Below are 20165 nucleotides of genomic sequence, written 5' to 3' on the forward strand. Positions count from 1 at the left end.
TATTTGGATTTTCCAAATTGATTTCTTATCCGTTTTTGTTGTTTTTTTTCCTTCATTTGTCTTCTTATCTCTTCTCCCTTTCTCCTAACAACAAACTAAATGTCAAAATTATGCAAAACTCTTGAATGAAAAGCTTTATCCATCTTTTTTTTTGGTTTACAAAAGTGCTAAATTGTACAACAGCCTTGTCTTCTAATGTTCCATAATGTATGAAGATGGTGACAAGTGACATTGAACTTTCAGACTCAAATTAAAGTCTTAGCAATCAAACATACATTTGCAGCCCATGATACGCAGATAAATATTCTTTACCTGTCCAAGGAGCACTTTGTCAGATGTAAATTGTATTATTGCTAATATGAATTGAGAAAATTGCATTCTTCTTCTCCTCCGTAGGTTAGCAAAATTAGCCTGGTGGATCTTGCAGGTAGTGAAAGAGCAGATTCCACTGGAGCCAAAGGGACAAGATTAAAGGTGAGACACTAATATTCCTCATGTCTAGAAAAAAATGTTTCAATATGAAGAACACTATGAACATTTTTGGATTAAAGGATGTAAGAAACCTTGTACAATTCGGACTTCTGAATAGCATACAAACTTATTTTATTTAGTTGTGTTCTCTATTGTGTGTTTTAATAATTGTGTGGGTCCCCTGAGTATTTCATCCTCATACCAATCTAAAAAACTAAACTATCATTTTATTTTATCCCACATAATTGCCAAACTTAAACAGATGGACAAGGAAATTTAAAACGGAGAAGTCTTTGTCCTTTATACAAATATCATACATCCAAAAATTTCTAGGATTATACTTGTTTTGTAGTTTATTAAAGCCTCTGTACACCCAAAATCCTGTGCCGTCTATACTTTATTGACATCATATGGACTTGGGACTAGAGAAGACCAAACCCGAGGTTCGGTATTTGGTTTTCAGTGGAACACCAATTTTTTTAAGCATACAGAGTTCGGGTTCGGAGTTCAGGGGCTTTACATATGAATTTTACTTGCGCGAGCATCGCTGTGCTCAGGTACGCTCGGTGCTCTGCCCAGTGCGAGCTGCTTACATTGTGTGAAAGGCTCGCACTGGAGGTAACAATAGCATGATCAGATGTAGTGTACAACCCCTCAAAAAAATTTTTGAACAACACCGCCCACCCTCCACTGGAAGTGATCTGCCTATGGCTGACTGCATGTAGGCAGAGACCTGAACTGCCAATAAGTGACTTCTATTGTGGTTTGGGCCAAGTCCGACTCCATGGAGGTACGATTTGGCTGCATGTGCCGAACCAAACTTCCACGGGTTCGCTCATCTCTACTTGGGACACAAGGTTTTGCTGCTTTTATTGATGCCTGCACAAGAGGAGGAAACTTCTCCTAATTTGTGACTATGATATGTGCCATATTACACATATGACTTTATTTACACCTGCTTCTTCTCTCTCTCTTCCACTTAAAGGAAGGTGCAAACATCAATAAGTCTCTCACAACCCTGGGGAAAGTGATTTCTGCTCTTGCTGAAATGGTAAGTATATGTAAGGGGGTCATAAATTGTTAATAAGGACACGTCACATATTTATATAAAGATATCACATAATTTCTCAGCCTTTTCTTCTGTATGGCTCAGTTTTCATAACCCCTTCTTCATAGCTGAGTTATTCCATGTCTCTTATTAACTTAATTGAAGTGTAAAATTTCAGCAGGTCTTTCAAATCTTGTGTGCTTTTTTTAACTTGGTGCCCTAATGTCACTACATATTTAAGATGCAGGAGTTAAATTATGCTTTCTTATGGAGAAGCTATACCCTTCCCAATACAAGAAAATATCAGCTTTTGATGCAGCAGACTAGCATTGTGTGCTATAATGTAGCTGAGTTACATACATGCCATCTCCATTGTAAACTGGCATCAGCTGCCGAAAAGTTCAGACGAATAGTACACCCTGGAGGTCTAAGGGCCGACTTCTACTCTCCGTCCTGGATTGCCTCCTGTGTATTTTTCCTTGCACAGGGCAGTAGGAAAAACAATACAATACAATATCCTTACATAATGTGTACATTCTCCGCCATAGGATTTTGGAGGAAGTGCCCTCTAAGCATTATAAGTGGTTTCAGTGGAATACCTTAATATAATTTCTTAAAAGGGTTTTCTCAAAATAAAAAATTAGTAACATTGAAAAAATCCTTTCCGTTCTGAAGAATAGAGACATTGTTTATTTTATAGTTTACAGCTCATTGCATAGGTTACTAGCCACTACTGAGGGTTATCAGCAATGGCCGATCTACTAAGCAACAGCTTTAAAGAAAATATTTCCCCCCTAGAGGAGAAATGGAAGGGGAAAAAATGCGGCAATTATCTGAGCGTAGTCTGAAGCTTGAGGGAAGTGTGCATAAATGGTATATGCACTCATCTGTATTCTAAACAAGGTAGACTCGTAATATAGGTTTTTTGTTGCTTCCAGTTGCTGGGTTTGCTCCAGGTGGGTCAACAGTGAAAAACTCCTCAGTTGGAGATATCACAGGTGCAATATAGGAGAAATGATGAAGACCGCAGTTGGCACTCCCAATGGATCCAACAAGATACAATGAAATTTGGTCGGATCCATTCAATGGTTTATTTAAAAAAAGTACATGAATGTGTGGACATAACCATGTACACATAAAAGACAACACGTTTCGGCTTATTAAAAAGCCTCGTTCAGGTCTAATAGAAGTTCTCTAATGAGTGTCTTGGTGCAAGTCTTTCACCAAGACACTCATTAGAGAACTTCTATTTGGATCCATTGGGAACGTCAACTGTGGTCTTCATCATCTCTTCTATAAAGCAACAAGCTTGTAAGCGCTGCTTTGAAGCTGGCGGGATCTCTGGAGGGTTCTTGGAGGGTTTTTCTGTAGACAGGGATGTAGCTGTAGGAGGTTCTGGGCTCTGGTGCCTGTTACATTATGGCACAGGAGTTTCTGCTTATACCATATCTACAACAGCACAAAGCTTTGTGTCATTTGCAGTTGTGTTGACTGTGAAGCTGTTTATTGATTATGAACATGTCACACATCTACAGAAAAAAAAAATGACTACTTTATTTTCATGTTACTAAAGTTACTAATGCAATTGTCCATAACGATATAATTCCTCTTGTTTTTTTATATTTTTTTTTTTTACATAGGACTCCGGAACTAATAAGGTAAGATCTACATGACTTGATATCGAGACAGAATATCAAAGGGCACCATGAAATTTACAAAAAGAAACAAAAACCAGAGTGTCAAAAACATAAGAAAAAACATATGTAAAACAAATGTACTCAAAAACGTAATGTAAAAGATGCAAGTAACCTAATTTACATAATTGGTGCACAGATTCTGCAAAATCAAAAATTCACCAAATACTTATCATAAGAACGTAGCCTTAAGGGTGTGCTTAAGAACACATCTCTCTGACGCACTTAAACCATTAGTAACTGCACCGTCCACAGTATCAAAACTTTTAAAATTAATTGAGGGGCATAGACACAAACTTCTAAATATAGAATCTAAAGTGATACTCATATTGCAAACTTGGTTTAAATATAGGACAGGATCTTATATTACAATAGTGACGCAATCAAAGATTTTTCACAATGTAAAAAAAAAAAAAATACTTTTTTTTTATAATTTTGTAGTTCACTGTTCACATATTGTTTTTATAATTACACAGGTATGCAAAATTTTGGTTTCTGACTTTTTTTTTTTCAAATCCAATGACCAATTCCTATGTATTCTTATGCCCTGATTTAAAAAAACAAAAAAAACTACTTCTAATCTTAATCATCATGTATGGATTTTGCACAAAACGTGTGAAATTATGTACAAGCGAGATGAACAAGAGAAATCTTTATTACCGTATTTTTCGCTTTATAAGACGCACTTTTTTTCCCCCCAAATTGTGGGGAAAATAGGGGTGCGTCTTACAAAGTGACTGTAAGTTACCGGGCAGTAATGCGGTGGCGGTCACCATAGCCGAAATCTTTATCTGCGCCTGCGCTGCCTCCAACGCGACTTCCGGAAAATGGCTGCGGAGGTGACGCAGGCGCAGATGGAGATCTCGGAGAAGCGAGATCTCCATCTGCGCATGCGCTGCCTTCCGTAGCCATTTTCCTGAAGTCCATCGCGTCGGAGGCTACGCAGGCGCAGATAGAGATCGCGGCTCTCAAAGATCGCGATCTGCGCATGCGCGGGCTCCATTTTAGATCTCCGCAGCAGCCGGAGACTATCATAAGAAAGAGGAGAGATAGAAGAACGATTCTCCCTCTCCTCGCTAGGGCTGGATGCTGATTGGTGGAGACAACTTCTGCAGAGCTGCCTCCACCAATCAGTGATCTGAGCCTGACAAATGTTATCAGTTGAACGAAGGGTTCTAATAGGTGAGCAAAAAACACTGAAGGGGAACACAACCCCCATCATCAGCCTTCAGAATATACTGTATCAATCGGTGTATTCAGAAGGATAATAGGGGCTGTAGTCCTTTAGTGTAAACACTCCAGGGAGGGACTAATGTAGTGGCCAAAGTGTTAATGTGACTACCACCCCCCTCATCTTTCAGAATACAGCCATGTATGGTATACAGTACATGGGTGTATTCCTAAGGATGAGGGGGGTGGTAGTCCCAGATCCCCATAAAAGTGCATCATGCAGGTCCCCCATAGCCGTGTCATCCACGGATCCCACATAACAGTGCATCATCCACAGGTCCCCCATAATAGTGCGTCATCCACAGGTCCCCCATAATAGTGCATCATCCACAGGTCCCCATAATACTGCGTCATCCACAGGTCCCCCATAATAGTGCGTCATCCACAGGTCCCCCATAGCAGTGCGTCATCCACAGGTCCACCATAGCAGTGCGTTATCCACAGATCCCCCACAGCAGTGTCATCCACAGGTCCCCAATAATAGTGCATCATCCTCAGGTCCCCCATAACAGTGCGCCATCCACAGGTTCCCCATAGCAGTGTCATCAACAGGTCCCCCATAGCAATGTCATCCACAGGTCCCCCATAGCAGTGCGTTAGCAGTGCATCATCCACAGATCCCCCCATAACAGACCCTCCTGTTGAGTCTAAATTGTTAAAATAATGTTTTTTTTAATTTTATTAAAATATTTTAGCACACTATTTGGCTCAATACTTTTTTTTTTAATTTTCCTCCTCTAAAACCTAGGTGCGTCTTATAATCAGGTGCGTCTTATAAAGCGAAAAATACGGTATATCCAAAAATGTACACAACCCAGGGCTTTGAAACGTTTCAGCATGTTCTCCAAGATGGACTTAAATTTTGGATCTTTGGCAATTACTTAGCAATTTCTTCACGACTTCTTTAAAAGGATCCCAAACCCTTTTCTCAACAGCTTTCATTTTTGTTTCGAACACATCGTAATACATGAGTTCCTGAATATCCAGACCCACAAAAATGCTTGCCTTCCGTCTCTGAAACTTGGTTCACAGCTTTTCAAAAGTCTCTCCTTTTGGTGGAGCTTTCACAAACTGCTTCACGAGTCCAAGCTTGATGAGGAGTGGTGGTAGGAGAACTTTAGTAGGATCAATTAAATTTTCCGCAATTATGTTCTTGAGTTTAGATTGCAAAGATACTCTCATTGGCCAATTTGTTTTGGCTCCAGTGATGAGTCCTAACCCGGACGACTCACACAAAAAGCATGGCTACATTGTATGCTCTCCTTGCTGACTACGGAGCAAAGAGAGAACTTTCAGATCACCACATATTGACCATCCGTAATCCTCATAGTTAAGTTTCTTGAGAGTAAAGTCTAAATTCTTATAGCTTTCCTTCATTGCACAGAATGTCCTACAGGCACAGAAGCATACTTGCTACCATTGTGCAGTAATATAGATTGCAAGCTTTTTTGGATGAATCAATAGAGTCTCTACTCTCTAATTGTACTCAATGTTAAAATTTTCATCAGCCCAGGAACATCACTGCAATATTGTAGAGCACCATCTTAAGAAAACTGGAAGGAATTCCTTTTCTCTGTTTTTTTTTACCATGAAAAACATGTTCCAGAAGCTATCAGGTTCTTTTCTTTTAGTCTAGAGCCTAAAAGGTCTGTCAAAGTTTTAGGAATGTCTAAGTCCTTGACTAAATCATTTCATTTGACCTGTGAAAAAAGATGTGGCTCATTGGGACTAGCATGAAAGTCTGCTCTTCATATTCTGGATTCTCTGAATCAGGTGTATCTTCAAGTTTCTCCAGAGGTGAAGGGATAGGTATTCCTGATTCATGAGGCACAGTACTAATCGCTGATGGACTTCTCTGTATTCTCTGAGCACCGCAGCCAATGGCAGCATAGCGTCCATTAATTTCTAATCAATTTAATTACACCAAAATCATCCACCAAAGGTCACGCAAAGGGGTCAATGTATGGTGCAAGAAAAAGCATATGGAGTCAGTGTTTGTGAAAAAACTGTACATGATGGAATTTTATGGATATTTTAACTTCAGCGATCGAAAATATAAAAAAATCACCTCTTACTTTTCAAACAATTTTACCCTTGCAGACCTGTGTTATTGTTTTCTCATTTAGTAGTGGTAAAATCTGATTGGCTATGTAAAACGTCCAATAATTAGCAAATGAGGTTTATGCAAAGATGGCTGAACTGACACTGAAATGGATAGGTCCACTACCATATCAAGTACAGTATTAATTACATGGAGTTTTTAATTTGCACAGAATAAATATGATGTTTTACAAGCCTGGGATAGATTTTGGTACATTGGACTTTCCCCATTGTTATATTGTTACCTTTTTAAAGAGGTTGTCAACTACTTGTACAACACCTGCCCAGTCACTGTTTCCAGCAAGTAACATAATGAAAGCTATACTTACCTCCGATGCCAATACCATTCCACCAGTGTTGGCATTGGCTCTCCTGGGACTCATGTGACATTATGTCATGTGATCCCTGCAGCCAATCTTTGGTCACTTTACTTTCCCCTCCTTCTGACAAATCAGCATCTAGAGAAAGTGAGAGAGGAGCCGCATCTTTGACTTCCTGTGGATGTCAATTACGTTCTAAGGAGGAGACAGTGAAGTGGCCGCTGATTCGCATCATGGATCACGTGACATAACAATGTCATATGAGCCCCAGGAGAGCTAACGCCAACACCATTGTAATGGACCTGGCAACGGAGTTGAGTATTGGAGTTATTATTTTATATTGGGTAATATAATGATTGAGGATGCCTAGTAGTGGACAACACCTTTAATTTCTCTTGCGTCATCATATTGGCATGGAAATGCAGAGGCAGGAAACATTATAGTAAGGCCATCTTATAACCCATTTTCGTATTTTCTGCAGAATAAGAAAAAGAAGAAGACAGACTTTATTCCATATCGGGATTCTGTACTGACATGGCTTCTAAGGGAGAACTTAGGTAATACATTTACTAACACCTCCACTTGTATATCACACATGCCATTTTATTAATATGTCATCTAATATACTCATAAATGGCAATGCCACCACTATGATTTAATATGATTGATGAGCCATGTTACAGGACTATTGAGTTCCATTCTAATTCTGGAGGTTTTAAAGGTTTTTTTTTTTTATTAGCGGGTTATTCTATACTTCAAAGATTTTCCATCACAAGTTAAGAGAACGTGAAAGCAAGTTTTAGCTGTTACCTAACAGCATCATGATGTAGTGGCAGAGTACCTGATTCCAGCAATAGTTTACTAGGTGCAGTATTTGTGAGAGAATCACAGTTTTCTCTGCTGCAGAACTAGCAAAGCTTGGAATGCTGAGCTGTGTATAACCCCATGTACACCACTGATTGTAGCTGTCTGTGTACATTATATATTGACAGAAAGCTGCTAATCAGTGGTTGGGAGGTGGGACTAAAGCAGTATTTGTGAGAGAATCACAGTTTTCTCTGCTGCAGAACTAGCAAAGCTTGGAATGCTGAGCTGTGTATAACCCCATGTACACCACTGATTGTAGCTGTCTGTGTACATTATATATTGACAGAAAGCTGCTAATCAGTGGTTGGGAGGTGGGACTAAAGCAAGATCGCAAGCGATCGTACCTGCCCCCGTCGGTTGTGCGACACGGGCAAATCGCTGCCCGTGCCGCACAACCTCGCTTAACCCCGTCACACGGACTTACGTGCCCTGTGACATTGCTCTCGCCAGCGCACCGCCTCCTTTCTAAGAGAGCGGGTCGTTCGGCGTCACAGCGTTCATCACTCGTGCGGTGTCACACATAGCGATGTGTGCTGCCGCAGGAACGATGAACAACTTCGCTACTAAGCAGAAAACGATTTTTTGTTTCAGAACCCTCTCCGTGGCAAACGATTTTGACCGCTTTTGCGATCGTTTAAGGTCGCTCATAAGTGTCACTCACTGCGATATCGTTAATGACGCCGGATGTGCCTCACAAACACCATGACCCCGACGATAATTCATTAACGATATTGTAGCGTGTAAAGCCTGCTTTAGACTTCTTGTAATAATCTCCTTCTGATAAAATAGTGTTTTTATTGAAACAGCAAAACACAACCTAGTAAGTGATACATCGCTGGAATCAGGGTCTCTGTCCTTAGATTATGCTGCTCTCACATTACTATTTAACAACAAAGGTCTGAAATCAATATTCACTGTCAATAAAATTCAAAACAACATTTGAGGAACAAAGATTGTCCACAAAAAAACAGTGATTTCAATAAGTTTTATTTCTGAAATAATTCATAAAAATATGCATATCAATGTTAAAATCAATAATAATGATAGTAATGATGCTTCAACATGAGGGACGATATATAAGCAAAAAAATAACTATAAGACGTGCACCAAAGTATATACAAAGCCGAACTGTTTATCAAATTTAAGTTTAACCCCTTTACGACCGCCGATACGCCTTTTAACGGCGGTAAATAAGGGTACTTTTTCCGATCCGCCGCTTTTTAACGGCGGTCGGAAAAAAGGGTCTAGCGCCCCCCAGAGTCAGAAAATTTCCGGGGTCTCAGCTGCCGGGGGTAGCTGAGACCCTGGAGATCATGATTCGGGCCGGTTTTTCCGGTCCCCAGTCACGTGATGACCGGTATACACCGTATACCGATCATCAAGTTATAGTAAATGACCGCGCCGGTAAAAAATCATTTATCTCCCATCTGGCATGATCAAACATGCCAGATGGGAGATAAATCTTTTTCCCGGTTCCCTCCGGTCCCCCGGTGTCCCCAAAGTGCCCCCCCCGACCCCCAACCCCCTCCCGAAAATCCAAGATGGCCGCGCGCACCGGCGAGCACAGCAGCGCGCCGGCCGCATTTACACTGTTCCTATGGTTTCTGTCGTATGTGCCATAACACATACGACAGAAACCTGCTCCCTAGGCCCTGCCGGGTCCCCCCCTACCCGCCCCCTGGTGTTCCCCGGTGTCCCCCGGTGTCATACATACCGGAGCGCTGATCCCCCGCGGCCCCCTCCTCCGGCTCCTTCTCTGCAGACTCCGGTCACATGAGCAGAGCGCAGCTGTCAGCTTCCTGTGTTCAGGACGCTGGCTGCTCGCACTCTGCAGCTGTGACCCAGGGAGGGTGGGTTCAGATTCTTTGCACCCACTCTCCTCAAATGGAGGGTCTGCCCTCCTAGAAAATGGGGGATACGTTCCCTGAGCGTGTCCCCCATATTCTAGAAGGTCCAGAGGCGACGTGGGACGTCCAAATGGATTATTGTGGATTTTTTTTTTTCTTTTCAATAAATTGGTCAATCAGGGAATGTTTTGGGGAGTGTTTTTTCAAATAAATTTTTTTTTGTTGTCAATTTTTTTTTTATTACTGTCAATTAGTTATGTCGGGTATCTGATAGACGCCGTGACATAACTAATTGCTGGGCTTGATGCCAGGTGACATTACACACCTGGTATCAACCCCATTCATTACCCCGTTAGCCAACGCACCAGGGCGCGGGATGAGCTGGGGCGAAGCGCCAGAATTGGCGCATCTAATGGATGCGCCACTTCTGGGGCGGCTGCGGCCTGCTATTTTTAGGCTGGGAAGAGTCCAATAACCGTGGCTCTTCCCATCCTGAGAATACCAGACCCCAGCTGTCAGCTTCACCTTGGCTGGTGATCTAATTTGGGGGGACCCCACGTTTGTTTGTTTTTTTTTAATTATTTATTTATAAATAATTAAAAAAAAAAAACAGCTTGGGGAGCCCTCCAAATTGATCACCAGACAAGATGAAGCTGTCAGCTGTGGTTTGCAGGCTACAGCTGTCTGCTTTACCCTAGCTGGCTATCAAAAATAGGGGGGACCCCACGTCATTTATTTTAATTCTTTTTTTTTTTTTTGGGCTAAATACAAGGCTAGGCATCCTTTAGTGTCACATGAAAGGCACTAAAGGGCGCCAGCTTAGAATATGCAGGGGGGTGGGACGTTATATATGTTTGACATCTATCCATTCATCCATTGTAGCATTTTACGCTGTGTGCCCACAATCAGGGTTTGCAACGTTTTGGGCGCAGAGTGTTTTCCCTGCGTCCATAACGCTGCGTTGTGCAGTAGAAGCACAGTGGCAGGATTTTTAGAAATCCCGTGCCCACTGTGTTTCTTTTCTCCGCAGCATAAATCGACCTGTGGCGCAGCTTCCCGAGCCTCAGGATGTCAATTTATGCTGCGGAGATGAGTGTTCTTTGCAGGTAGAATAGAACTAAAGTCCACAGCAGCCTGAACCCAAATCGTGGGCATGGGCAGCTGCGTTCTCCCGTGGACAACTCACATTTCTGCAGGAGGCTGACACTGGGTACTAGACGCCGTGTCGCTGGATCATGGCCACATAGCCTAAAGGCTACTTTACACGCTGCGATATCGGTCCCGATATCGCTAGCGTGGGTACCCGCCCCCATCTGTTGTGCGACACGGGCAATCGCTGCCCGTGCCGCACAACATCGCGCAGATGCGTCACACATACTTACCTGCCCGGCGACGTCGCTGTGACCGGCAAACCGCCTCCTTTCTAAGGGGGCGGTCCGTGTGGCGTCACAGTGACGTCACTGAGCGGCCGCCCAATAGAAGCGGAGGGGCGGAGATGAGTGGCCGGAACATCCCGCCCACCTCCTTCCTTCCTCATAGCGGCCGGGAGGCAGGTAAGGAGAGGTTCCTCGTTCCTGCGGCGTCACACATAGCGATGTGTGCTGCCGCAGGAGCGACGAACTACATCGTTACTGCTGCAGTAACGATAATCGAGAATGGACCCCCATGTCACCGATGAGCGATTTTGCACGTTTTTTGCAACGATGCAAAATCGCTCATCGGTGTCACACGCAGCAACATTGCTAATGCGGCCGGATGTGCGTCACCAATTCCGTGACCCTAACGACTCCGCATTAGCGATGTCGCAGCGTGTAAAGCCCCCTTAACAGTGAGAAATTTTTTGCTACAGCAACAGTTTTGTGAAGTACCTGTGGATTCAAAATGTTTACTATACTCCTGAATAAAATCCTTGAGGGGTCCAGTTTCCAAAATGAGGTCACTTGTGGGGGGTTTCTGATGTATAGGTGCCCAAGGGGCCCTGCTAATGTGACATGGTGCGCGCAATTTACTTCAACTTTTCCAAAATTCAAATGGTGCTCCTTCCATTCCAAGCCCTCCCATTTATCCAAACAAAGGTTTTTGGCCACATGTGTGGTATCCCTACGCTCACAAGAAATTAGATAACAACCTGTGGGGTACACGTTTTGTTGTTGCCTCTTGAAAAAGTGAAAAATGTGTCGCTAAATCAACATTTTTGTGAAAAAAATGAAAATTTCAATATGGCAACCTAAGCTTATCAAATTCTGTGAAGTATTCGTGGATTCAAAATGCTCAATATACACCTAGATTAAAGCCTTGAGGGGTCTTATTTCCAGAATGAGGTCACTTGTGGGGGACCTCCACTGCTTAGGCACCTCAGGGGTTCTCCTAATGCAACATGGCGTCCGCTATTGATTCCAGCCAATTTTGCAGTCAAATTGCACTCCTTCTCTTCTGAGCCCTGTAGTGTGCCCAAAAAGTTGATTTCCACCACATACAAGATATCAACAAACTCAGGAGAAATTGCGCAATAAATTTCATGGTGATTTTTTTCCTGTTACCCTTGTGAAAAAAAAAGCTACCTGGTTGAAGTAACAATTTTGTGGTAAAATTTTATTTTTTTATTTTCATGGCTCAACGTTATAAACTTCTGTAAAGCACCTGGGGGTTCAGGGTACTCACCAAACATCAAGATAAATTCCTTGAGGGGCCTAGTTTCCAATATGGGGTCACTTGTGGTGTTTTTTTGCTGTTTACGTACCTTAGGGGTCCTCCAAATGCGACATGGTGCCCGCAATCTTTTTCAGCCAAATTTCCTTTCCAAAATTCAAATATTGCTCCTTCCGTTCCAAGCCCTCCCATTTCTCCAAACAAAGGTTTCAGACCACATGTGAGGTATCACCGCGCTCATAAAAAAGTGGGTAACAAACATTGGGGTCACATTTTTGGAATTACCTCTTGAAAAAGTGAAAAAATTGATGCTAAAGCAACATTTTTGAGAAAAAAATGAAAATGTTCAATGTGACAACGTAACGTTATCAAAATCTGTGAAGTACCTGTGGATCCAAAATGCTCACTATACCCCTAGATAGAAGCCTTAAGGGGTCTAGTTTCCAAAATGGTGTCACTTGTAAGGGGTTTCTGCTGTTTAGGTACCTTGGCGGACATGTAAATGCAACATGGTGCCCGCAATCTATTTCAGCCAAATTTGCTTTCCAAAATTCAAATATTGCTCCTTCTGTTCCGAGCCCTCCCATTTGTCCAAACAAAGGTTTCTGACCACATGTGGGGTATTGGCGCGTTCATAAGAAAGTGGGTAACAAGTTTTGGGGTTCATTTTGTTGTGTTATTTCTTCTAAAAGTGAATAAATTTGGGGTAGAGCAACATTTTAGGTAAAATTTTATTTTTTGCTTTTTTTCATTCCACTTTGCTTTAGTTCCTGTGAAGCACCTGAAGGGTTAATAAACTTCTTGGATGTGGTTTTGAGTACTTTGAGGCGTGCTGTTTTGAGAATGGTGTCACTTTTAGGTATTTTCTGTCACTTAGGCCTCTCAAAGTCACTTCAAATGTGATGTGGTCCCTAAAAAAATGGTTTTGTGAATTTTGTTGAAAAAATGGGAAATTGCTGATGAACTTTGACCCCTTCTAACTTCCTAACCCCAAAACATTTTGTTTCAGAAATTGCGCTAATGTAAAGTAGACATGTGGGAAATGTTATTTATTAACTGTTTTGTGTGACATAACTCTCTGGGTTAAGGGCATAAAAATTAAAAGTTTGAAAATTGCAAAATTTTCAAAATTTTCATCAAATTTCCGATTTTTTTACAAATAAAAGCAAAAAATATCGTTCTAAATTTATAACTATCATGAAGTACAATATGTCACGAAAAAACAATGTCAGAATCACCGGGATCCGTTGAAGCGTTCCAGAGTTATGACCTCATAAAGTGACACTGGTCAGAATTGCAAAAAATGGCCTGGTCATTAAGTACAAAACTGGCTTCGTCCTTAAGGGGTTAAATCACATAAAACAGTGTATTCCAAATTTTCATATAAAAGGTAAATATTCTTAAAACTTTCATGCGTTTAGAAAACGAATAAATATTTTTATTTGATTTGAATTATGTACATATAAAAATATTTCATATGAAAAAATAAATTACTACTTTTTTTTTTTTTTTTTTTTTTTTTTTTTTTAAATTTTATAAGCCGGTGGATAAGATACATATACATGTGACTTTATAAAAATAATAACAATAATATTCAAGGTAAAAAAAAGTGCATGAATCATGTAAAAATTACGAACACACAAAGTGCATAAAGTTGTATACTCAAAAAATTATTATAAAGATAGGAGTGAAACAATCACTAAATAAATCAAAAATAAAAATAAAAAGCAAAGTGCAATGTGCAAAGTGCTAATTTATGAATAAAGTCACAAAAATGTAAAACTAAAAACTAATTCAGTAAAGATCTGTAAATATAAGCACAGTAAAGACCAGAGGGTCTCAATGTACAAAGTGTAAAGGTACCGTCACACTAAGCAACTTACCAGCGATCCCAACAACGATAGGGATCGCTGGTAAGTTGCTAGGAGGTTGCTGGTGAGATGTCACACTGCGACGCTCCAGCGATCCCACCAGCAACCTGACCTGGCAGGGATCGCTGGAGCGTCGCTACACGAGTTGCTGGTGAGCTCACCAGCAACCAGTGTCCCAGCCCCCAGCGCCGCGTGGAAGATGCTGCGCTTGGTAACTAAGGTAAATATCGGGTAACCAACCCGATATTTACCTTGGTTACCACCGCACGTGCAGAGAGCAGGGAGCAGCGCACACTGAGCGCTGGCTCCTTGCTCTCCTAGTTACAGCACACATCGGGTTAATTACCCGATGTGTGCTGCAGCTAAATGTGCACAGAGCAGGGAGCAGCGCACAATGCTTAGCGCTGGCTCCTTGCTCTCCTAGCTACAGCACACATCGGGTTAATTACCCGATGTGTGCTGCAGCTACATGTGCACAGAGCAGGGAGCAGCGCACACTGCTTAGCGCTGGCTCCCTGCTCTCCTAGTTACAGCACACATCGGGTTAATTACCCGATGTGTGCTGCAGCTACATGTGCACAGAGCAGGGAGCAGCGCACACTGCTTAGCGCTGGCTCCCTGCTCTCCTAGTTACAGCACACATCGGGTTAATTACCCGATGTGTGCTGCAGCTAAATGTGCACAGAGCAGGGAGCAGCGCACAATGCTTAGCGCTGGCTCCTTGCTCTCCTAGTTACAGCACACATCGGGTTAATTACCCGATGTGTGCTGCAGCTACATGTGCACAGAGCAGGGAGCAGCGCACACTGCTTAGCGCTGGCTCCCTGCTTTCCTAGTTACAGCACACATCGGGTTAATTAACCCGATGTGTACTGCAGCTACATGTGCACAGAGCAGGGAGCAGCGCACACTGCTTAGCGCTGGCTCCCTGCTCTCCTAGTTACAGCACACATCGGGTTAATTAACCCGATGTGTGCTGCAGCTACATGTGCACAGAGCAGGAGCCGGCAGCACAGGCAGTGAGAGCGGCGGAGGCTGGTAACAAAGGTAAATATCGGGTAACCAAGGACAGGGCTTCTTGGTTACCCGATATTTACATTGGTTACCAGCCTCCGCAGAAGCCGGCTCCTGCTGCCTGCACATTTAGTTGTTGCGGTCTCGCTGTCACACACAGCGATCTGTGCTTCACAGCGGGACAGCAACAACTAAAAAATGGCCCAGGACATTCAGCAACAACCAACGACCTCACAGCAGGGGCCAGGTTGTTGCTGGATGTCACACACAGCGACATCACTAGCAACGTCACAAAAGTTGTTCGTTAGCAGCGATGTTGCTAGCGATGTTGCTTAGTGTGACGGGGCCTTAATATACAGACCTGCAAATTGAATCGCATGAAAATTGTAAGAAGGAAAAGAACTAATCAGCCAAAAAATCCTTTAAAAATATTCAAGCCAAAAGCTAAACGGTCTCAATTAAAGACAAAGAGCAGAATAAGAAAGAATGTTCAGCTGTATATAACAAAATAATTGGCTGAAAAGAATAAGGTGCCAACGTGCTTACAAGTATATATACATATACAAGCTGTCAGCTACAAGGTCTCTAGTAAAGATAAATAGCAAAATATGGCACAGTGTTCAGCTATTCAGCTGAATATAGCAGAGTTAATTGGCTAGAAAAGATAAGGTGCTAACGTGCTTACAAGTGTATATACATATACAAGCTATCAGCTCCAAAGTCATAAATAAATATAAGGTCTCTGGTAAAGATAAACAGCAAAATAAGGCACTGTGTTCAACTATTCAGCTGCATATAACAAAGTTGATTGGCTAAAGGAAATAAGGTGCTAACGTGCTTACAAGTGTATATACATATACAAGCTATCAGCTCCAAAGTCATAAATAAAGATAAACAGCAAGATACGGCAAAGTGTTCAGGAAAAAGGTGCTAACGTGCTTAAAAGTAATAGTAATTACCAACAGTGCAAGTGCTAAACCGTCCCTCTACCCCGACGTACGTTTCCAGTATTCTTCCTCAGGGGGCGTGTTTTTAGTTTTACATTTTTGTGACTTTATTCATAAATTAGCACTTTGCACATTGCACTTTGCTTTTTATTTTTATTTTTGATTTATTTAGTGATTGTTTCACTCCTATCTTTATAATAATTTTTTTGAGTATACAACTTTATGCACTCTGTGTGTTTGTAATTTTTACATGATTCATGCACTTTTTTTTACCTTGAATATTATTGTTATTATTTTTATAAAGTCACATGTATATGTATCTTATCCACCGGCTTATAAAATTTAAAAAAAAAAAAAAAGTAGTAATTTATTTTTTCATATGAAATATTTTTATATGTACATAATTCAAATCAAATAAAAATATTTATTCCTTTTCTAAACGCATGAAAGTTTTAAGAATATTTACCTTTTATATGAAAATTTGGAATACACTGTTTTATGTGATTTAAACTTAAATTTGATAAACAGTTCGGCTTTGTATATACTTTGGTGCACGTCTTATAGTTATTTTTTTGCTTATATATCGTCCCTCATGTTGAAGCATCATTACTATCATTATTATTGATTTTAACATTGATATGCATATTTTTATGAATTATTTCAGAAATAAAACTTATTGAAATCACTGTTTTTTTGTGGACAATCTTTGTTCCTCAAATGTTGTTTTGCTCTCACATTACATAGCAAAAATCTGCTGACAGATTCTCTTTAAAGCTCCTGTATACATTAAATTAAAACCAGCCAGACCCACCAATTTCAGTATGAGCAGCCAAGCAGCTCATGTGTATGGGGCTTCCCAATTCTACATTGACAGATAAAGTTGGAGAAGAGAAGGATCAAGCAGCTGGACTTTCAACACCTGATCCTTTTGTTATTAGGGGATATAAATTGATGCTAGGTTTTTGGCAGTGGTTTTCTTCTCTCTTTCCATTGAAAACACATGAATCTTAGGGGTACTTTGCACACTACGACATCGCAAGCCGATGGCAGCGATGCCGAGCGCGATAGTCCCCGCCCCGTCACAGCAGCGATATCTTGTGATAGCTGCCGTAGCGAATGTGAAGCCCCGCGAACGCTGTGCCGGTGCATTACCTTCAGGGACTCCACTGGCTCAGTCTGGTCACAGGTAGGAAACCTTCTTGTAGGATTGTCGTGACGCCACTCTCAGAATTGCGGTCAGTGGGGACCGCCACTGCAGGTTGAGGGACGCCTGGGGCTGATGGTGGGTGCAGTCAGTTGTAATAGCCTCCTGAGAGTGAGGCAAGCCCCAGGGCCCTGTGTGGGTGTGTAGAACCACTAGGCGCAGAATAACTCCACACAAGCAGGATGTCTTTCAGGGGTTTTACTCACAGTTGATGGCAGGGTGAGTAACCCGGGCGTAGCTGGGATGAACCAGGCTGGAACCAGGTATCCTTCAGGCTGACTTATGATGGTGACTACCGACTCGCCTTCCTTAGCCCTTAGTGGTTTGGGGTAACCCCGACTTTTAGTCCCTATGGGGGTCACCCAGGGAAGTTGCTGAAGCCTCTCTCCCCTTCAGTTGCCGTTTGCTTGTCGCCTGGACCAGATCACTCCAGCTGCTTGCCTCCTGTGAACTATGGGCCCTAACTGTGGCTACGTGGCTGCGGCTTTTGGGTGTTGTGGTGTGGGCTTTGAGGGCCCCACACCGGCAGGTTTAGCAAGGAAAGGTGGATCTATCCCCGCTCCGGGATCTGCCGCCCGTTTGGGCCTGGTACTCCCTAGCAGTCTCCTTACTTCCCACTCCGTGCTCTCTCTTTAGCTGGAGATGGGTTTCGGGTAGCACTCCTAGGTGACCGTTCTCCCCCGTCGGTAGCCACTGCGCGGACGCTGTCAGACTGCAACAGCCCCAGGGGTCTGCTCCTGACGTCTGCTCCCCCTGAACTGCACACTGAACCGGCTCACTGCTCCTCCTCTCCTGTTCTTGCCTACGCCACCTAGCAACCAGGCTCTCTTACCACACCCCTTGAGTGGAGATGGAGGCTTTTGGCCCCCTCCACTATTCCAGTGGAGGTGAAGGCTTTGCCCCCTCCTGGGATCCCCAGGGGTCCTCTCAAAGGTACATGTGTGAGACCTGATCACTATGCGCCTGTGTAGTCACACCTCGGTCAGCCTTCTGGATTACCTGTATTGTACTGTCCCCAGCATGGGTGCAGTACTCAGTGGTGCCTGACCAGGTCAGGGGCGCCACATTCCCCCTTAGTTATCACCAGCACGTCCTCGGGCTGCAAGACAACATTTTAAAATGCATAAAACAGTAAAAACATGGTAAAACATTTAAAACCACCAGGTACCATACATCACCACCCTCCACCCACAAGTCCGTTAACCCACCCAAACCCTCTCAGGAGGCAGGTCACCGGTCCTTTTGGTAACCAGGTCTGGGCCATCCGTTTCCCCAGACCTTTCCTCCTATCTGCCTCTCCTGTTGGCCGCGCCTTCAGCCACTTCTGGCAGGATGTAGAGGCGGCTTTCATGGTCTGGTGGTCTTCAGGGCATACCTGGCCTGGTGAAGCCGCGCCTTCAGCCACTTCTGGCAGGATCCAGAGGCGGCCTTCACAGTTGGTGCTGACCAGGTACCCTCTTTGTGGTGGAGAGCCAGGCCCCATAAACAGGCATGCTCTCTGGTCGCAGGTGAGCCAAGGCCCTATATACGGACGTGCTCCCTGGTTGCAGACGAGCCAAGCCCCTAAACAGGCTGACTCTGGTGGTGGTGGTGCCCTCTGGTGTAACTATTTACACTGCGAGAGTTTGTGGCTATAGCCAGTTCATAGCCTTAAGGTTCATTTCTCACATTAGTTTATGTGGGCACATTGCTTAAACTTGTGAACGTTGCAAACTTTCAAACTGGTCAAACAGTAACTTGTTGTACTTTACTTTATGCAGATTCCTCCTCACCAGGGCTTGGGCCTGTAGGGCTGCGGCACCTGCTGCTTTCTTGACCTCTTTCTTCGTCTGTGTCGGTTTCTTTTTCTTTAGGACATGGTGTTACATCGAGTGCATACCAGCCTCTTTCTCCTTGATGCATTGTAAATTGCACTGTGTCTCCCATCCTTAGGTTCCTTCCAGGATGTCCTCTGGGCAAATGAGCTCTAACGTCTCTTCTGTTGACAAAAATGCCTTCTTTCATACCAGGTGCTACTATGAAGCCGTATCCTGATTTTAGGCTAAAATCTTCCACTACTCCTCGACAAAGGGGTCCTCTGACCTGGGCTTTGGCTCTTCTCAGGAACCGTTTCTCCTCTAGGTCTCTGGCCGTTATTTCATCTCTCTGTTCTGGAGACTGCGGTGCAGGGAAAGACTGGGTTCTATTACGGCGCCGTGTCTTGCGGGCTGGATTCTGCGAGGTACAGCTTACAAGCTCCCAGGTGAGGCTTTTGGGTAGATCTTCTTCAGCAGACGGTGTTAGGTCTTCCTCATCCCAGCGGGAATATGGCAACATCTCCGGCTCTGGGCATGGATCCACTGCTGGTGGCTCCTGAGTCAGCTCCTCAGCTTCCTGGCCTCCCCTCCCCCTTAGTTCTTCTGAGCACTCCGGTGGTGGCAGTGCTGGGGATGGGTGCTCTTCAGCCGGCCCAGGCGGGGATCTCTTTGGCATGGTTGCTGCAGGAGTCGTCTTGGGGGTATGCGGAGGGAGCATGTACCGGTCCACCATCTCCTGTGGGAACTTGGCCTCCAGGTCAGCCTTCAGCTGCCAGTATGCGGGGTCCTCACCTACCAGGAACTTCCTAGCAGGGACTTCCTTAGACTGGGGAGCGGTGTCTGCTCTGGCCTTGCAGGCCGGGGTAAACAATGGTACGTCTGTCTTTTCTTGGCGGGCCGCGCCCGATATGGCGGCGGCCTGGTCTTGGCGGGCCGCGCCTGGCATGGCGGCAGCCTGGTCTTGGCGGGCCGCGCCTGGCATGGCGGCGGCCTGGATGGGCGTTTCTGTCGCAGCCGGAGCCTTAGCGGGCATCGCTACCGTGGCCGGTGCTTGGCGGGACGGACTGGGCGTTGCTGCCGCGGTCTGGGCTTGGCGGACCGGGCCTA

The 20165-nt window shown here is 43.7% G+C and overlaps 1 protein-coding gene across 12 annotated transcripts in view; it reads left to right on the top strand.

Moving 5' to 3' along the window:
- KIF1A (kinesin family member 1A) overlaps window positions 1-20165 on the top strand; it is a 269201-nt gene that overhangs the window by 129210 nt on the left and 119826 nt on the right. For all 12 annotated transcript variants that reach the window (XM_075340870.1, XM_075340871.1, XM_075340872.1 and 9 more), the window contains exons 8-11: window positions 397-474; window positions 1457-1522; window positions 3160-3177; window positions 7345-7420. In XM_075340870.1, coding sequence (XP_075196985.1) covers window positions 397-474; window positions 1457-1522; window positions 3160-3177; window positions 7345-7420 — 238 coding nt within the window. The remainder of the gene's footprint in view (window positions 1-396; window positions 475-1456; window positions 1523-3159; window positions 3178-7344; window positions 7421-20165) is intronic.

The sequence above is a fragment of the Anomaloglossus baeobatrachus genome, chromosome 3, assembly GCF_048569485.1.
Source record: "Anomaloglossus baeobatrachus isolate aAnoBae1 chromosome 3, aAnoBae1.hap1, whole genome shotgun sequence".
Classification (NCBI taxonomy): domain Eukaryota; kingdom Metazoa; phylum Chordata; class Amphibia; order Anura; family Aromobatidae; genus Anomaloglossus; species Anomaloglossus baeobatrachus.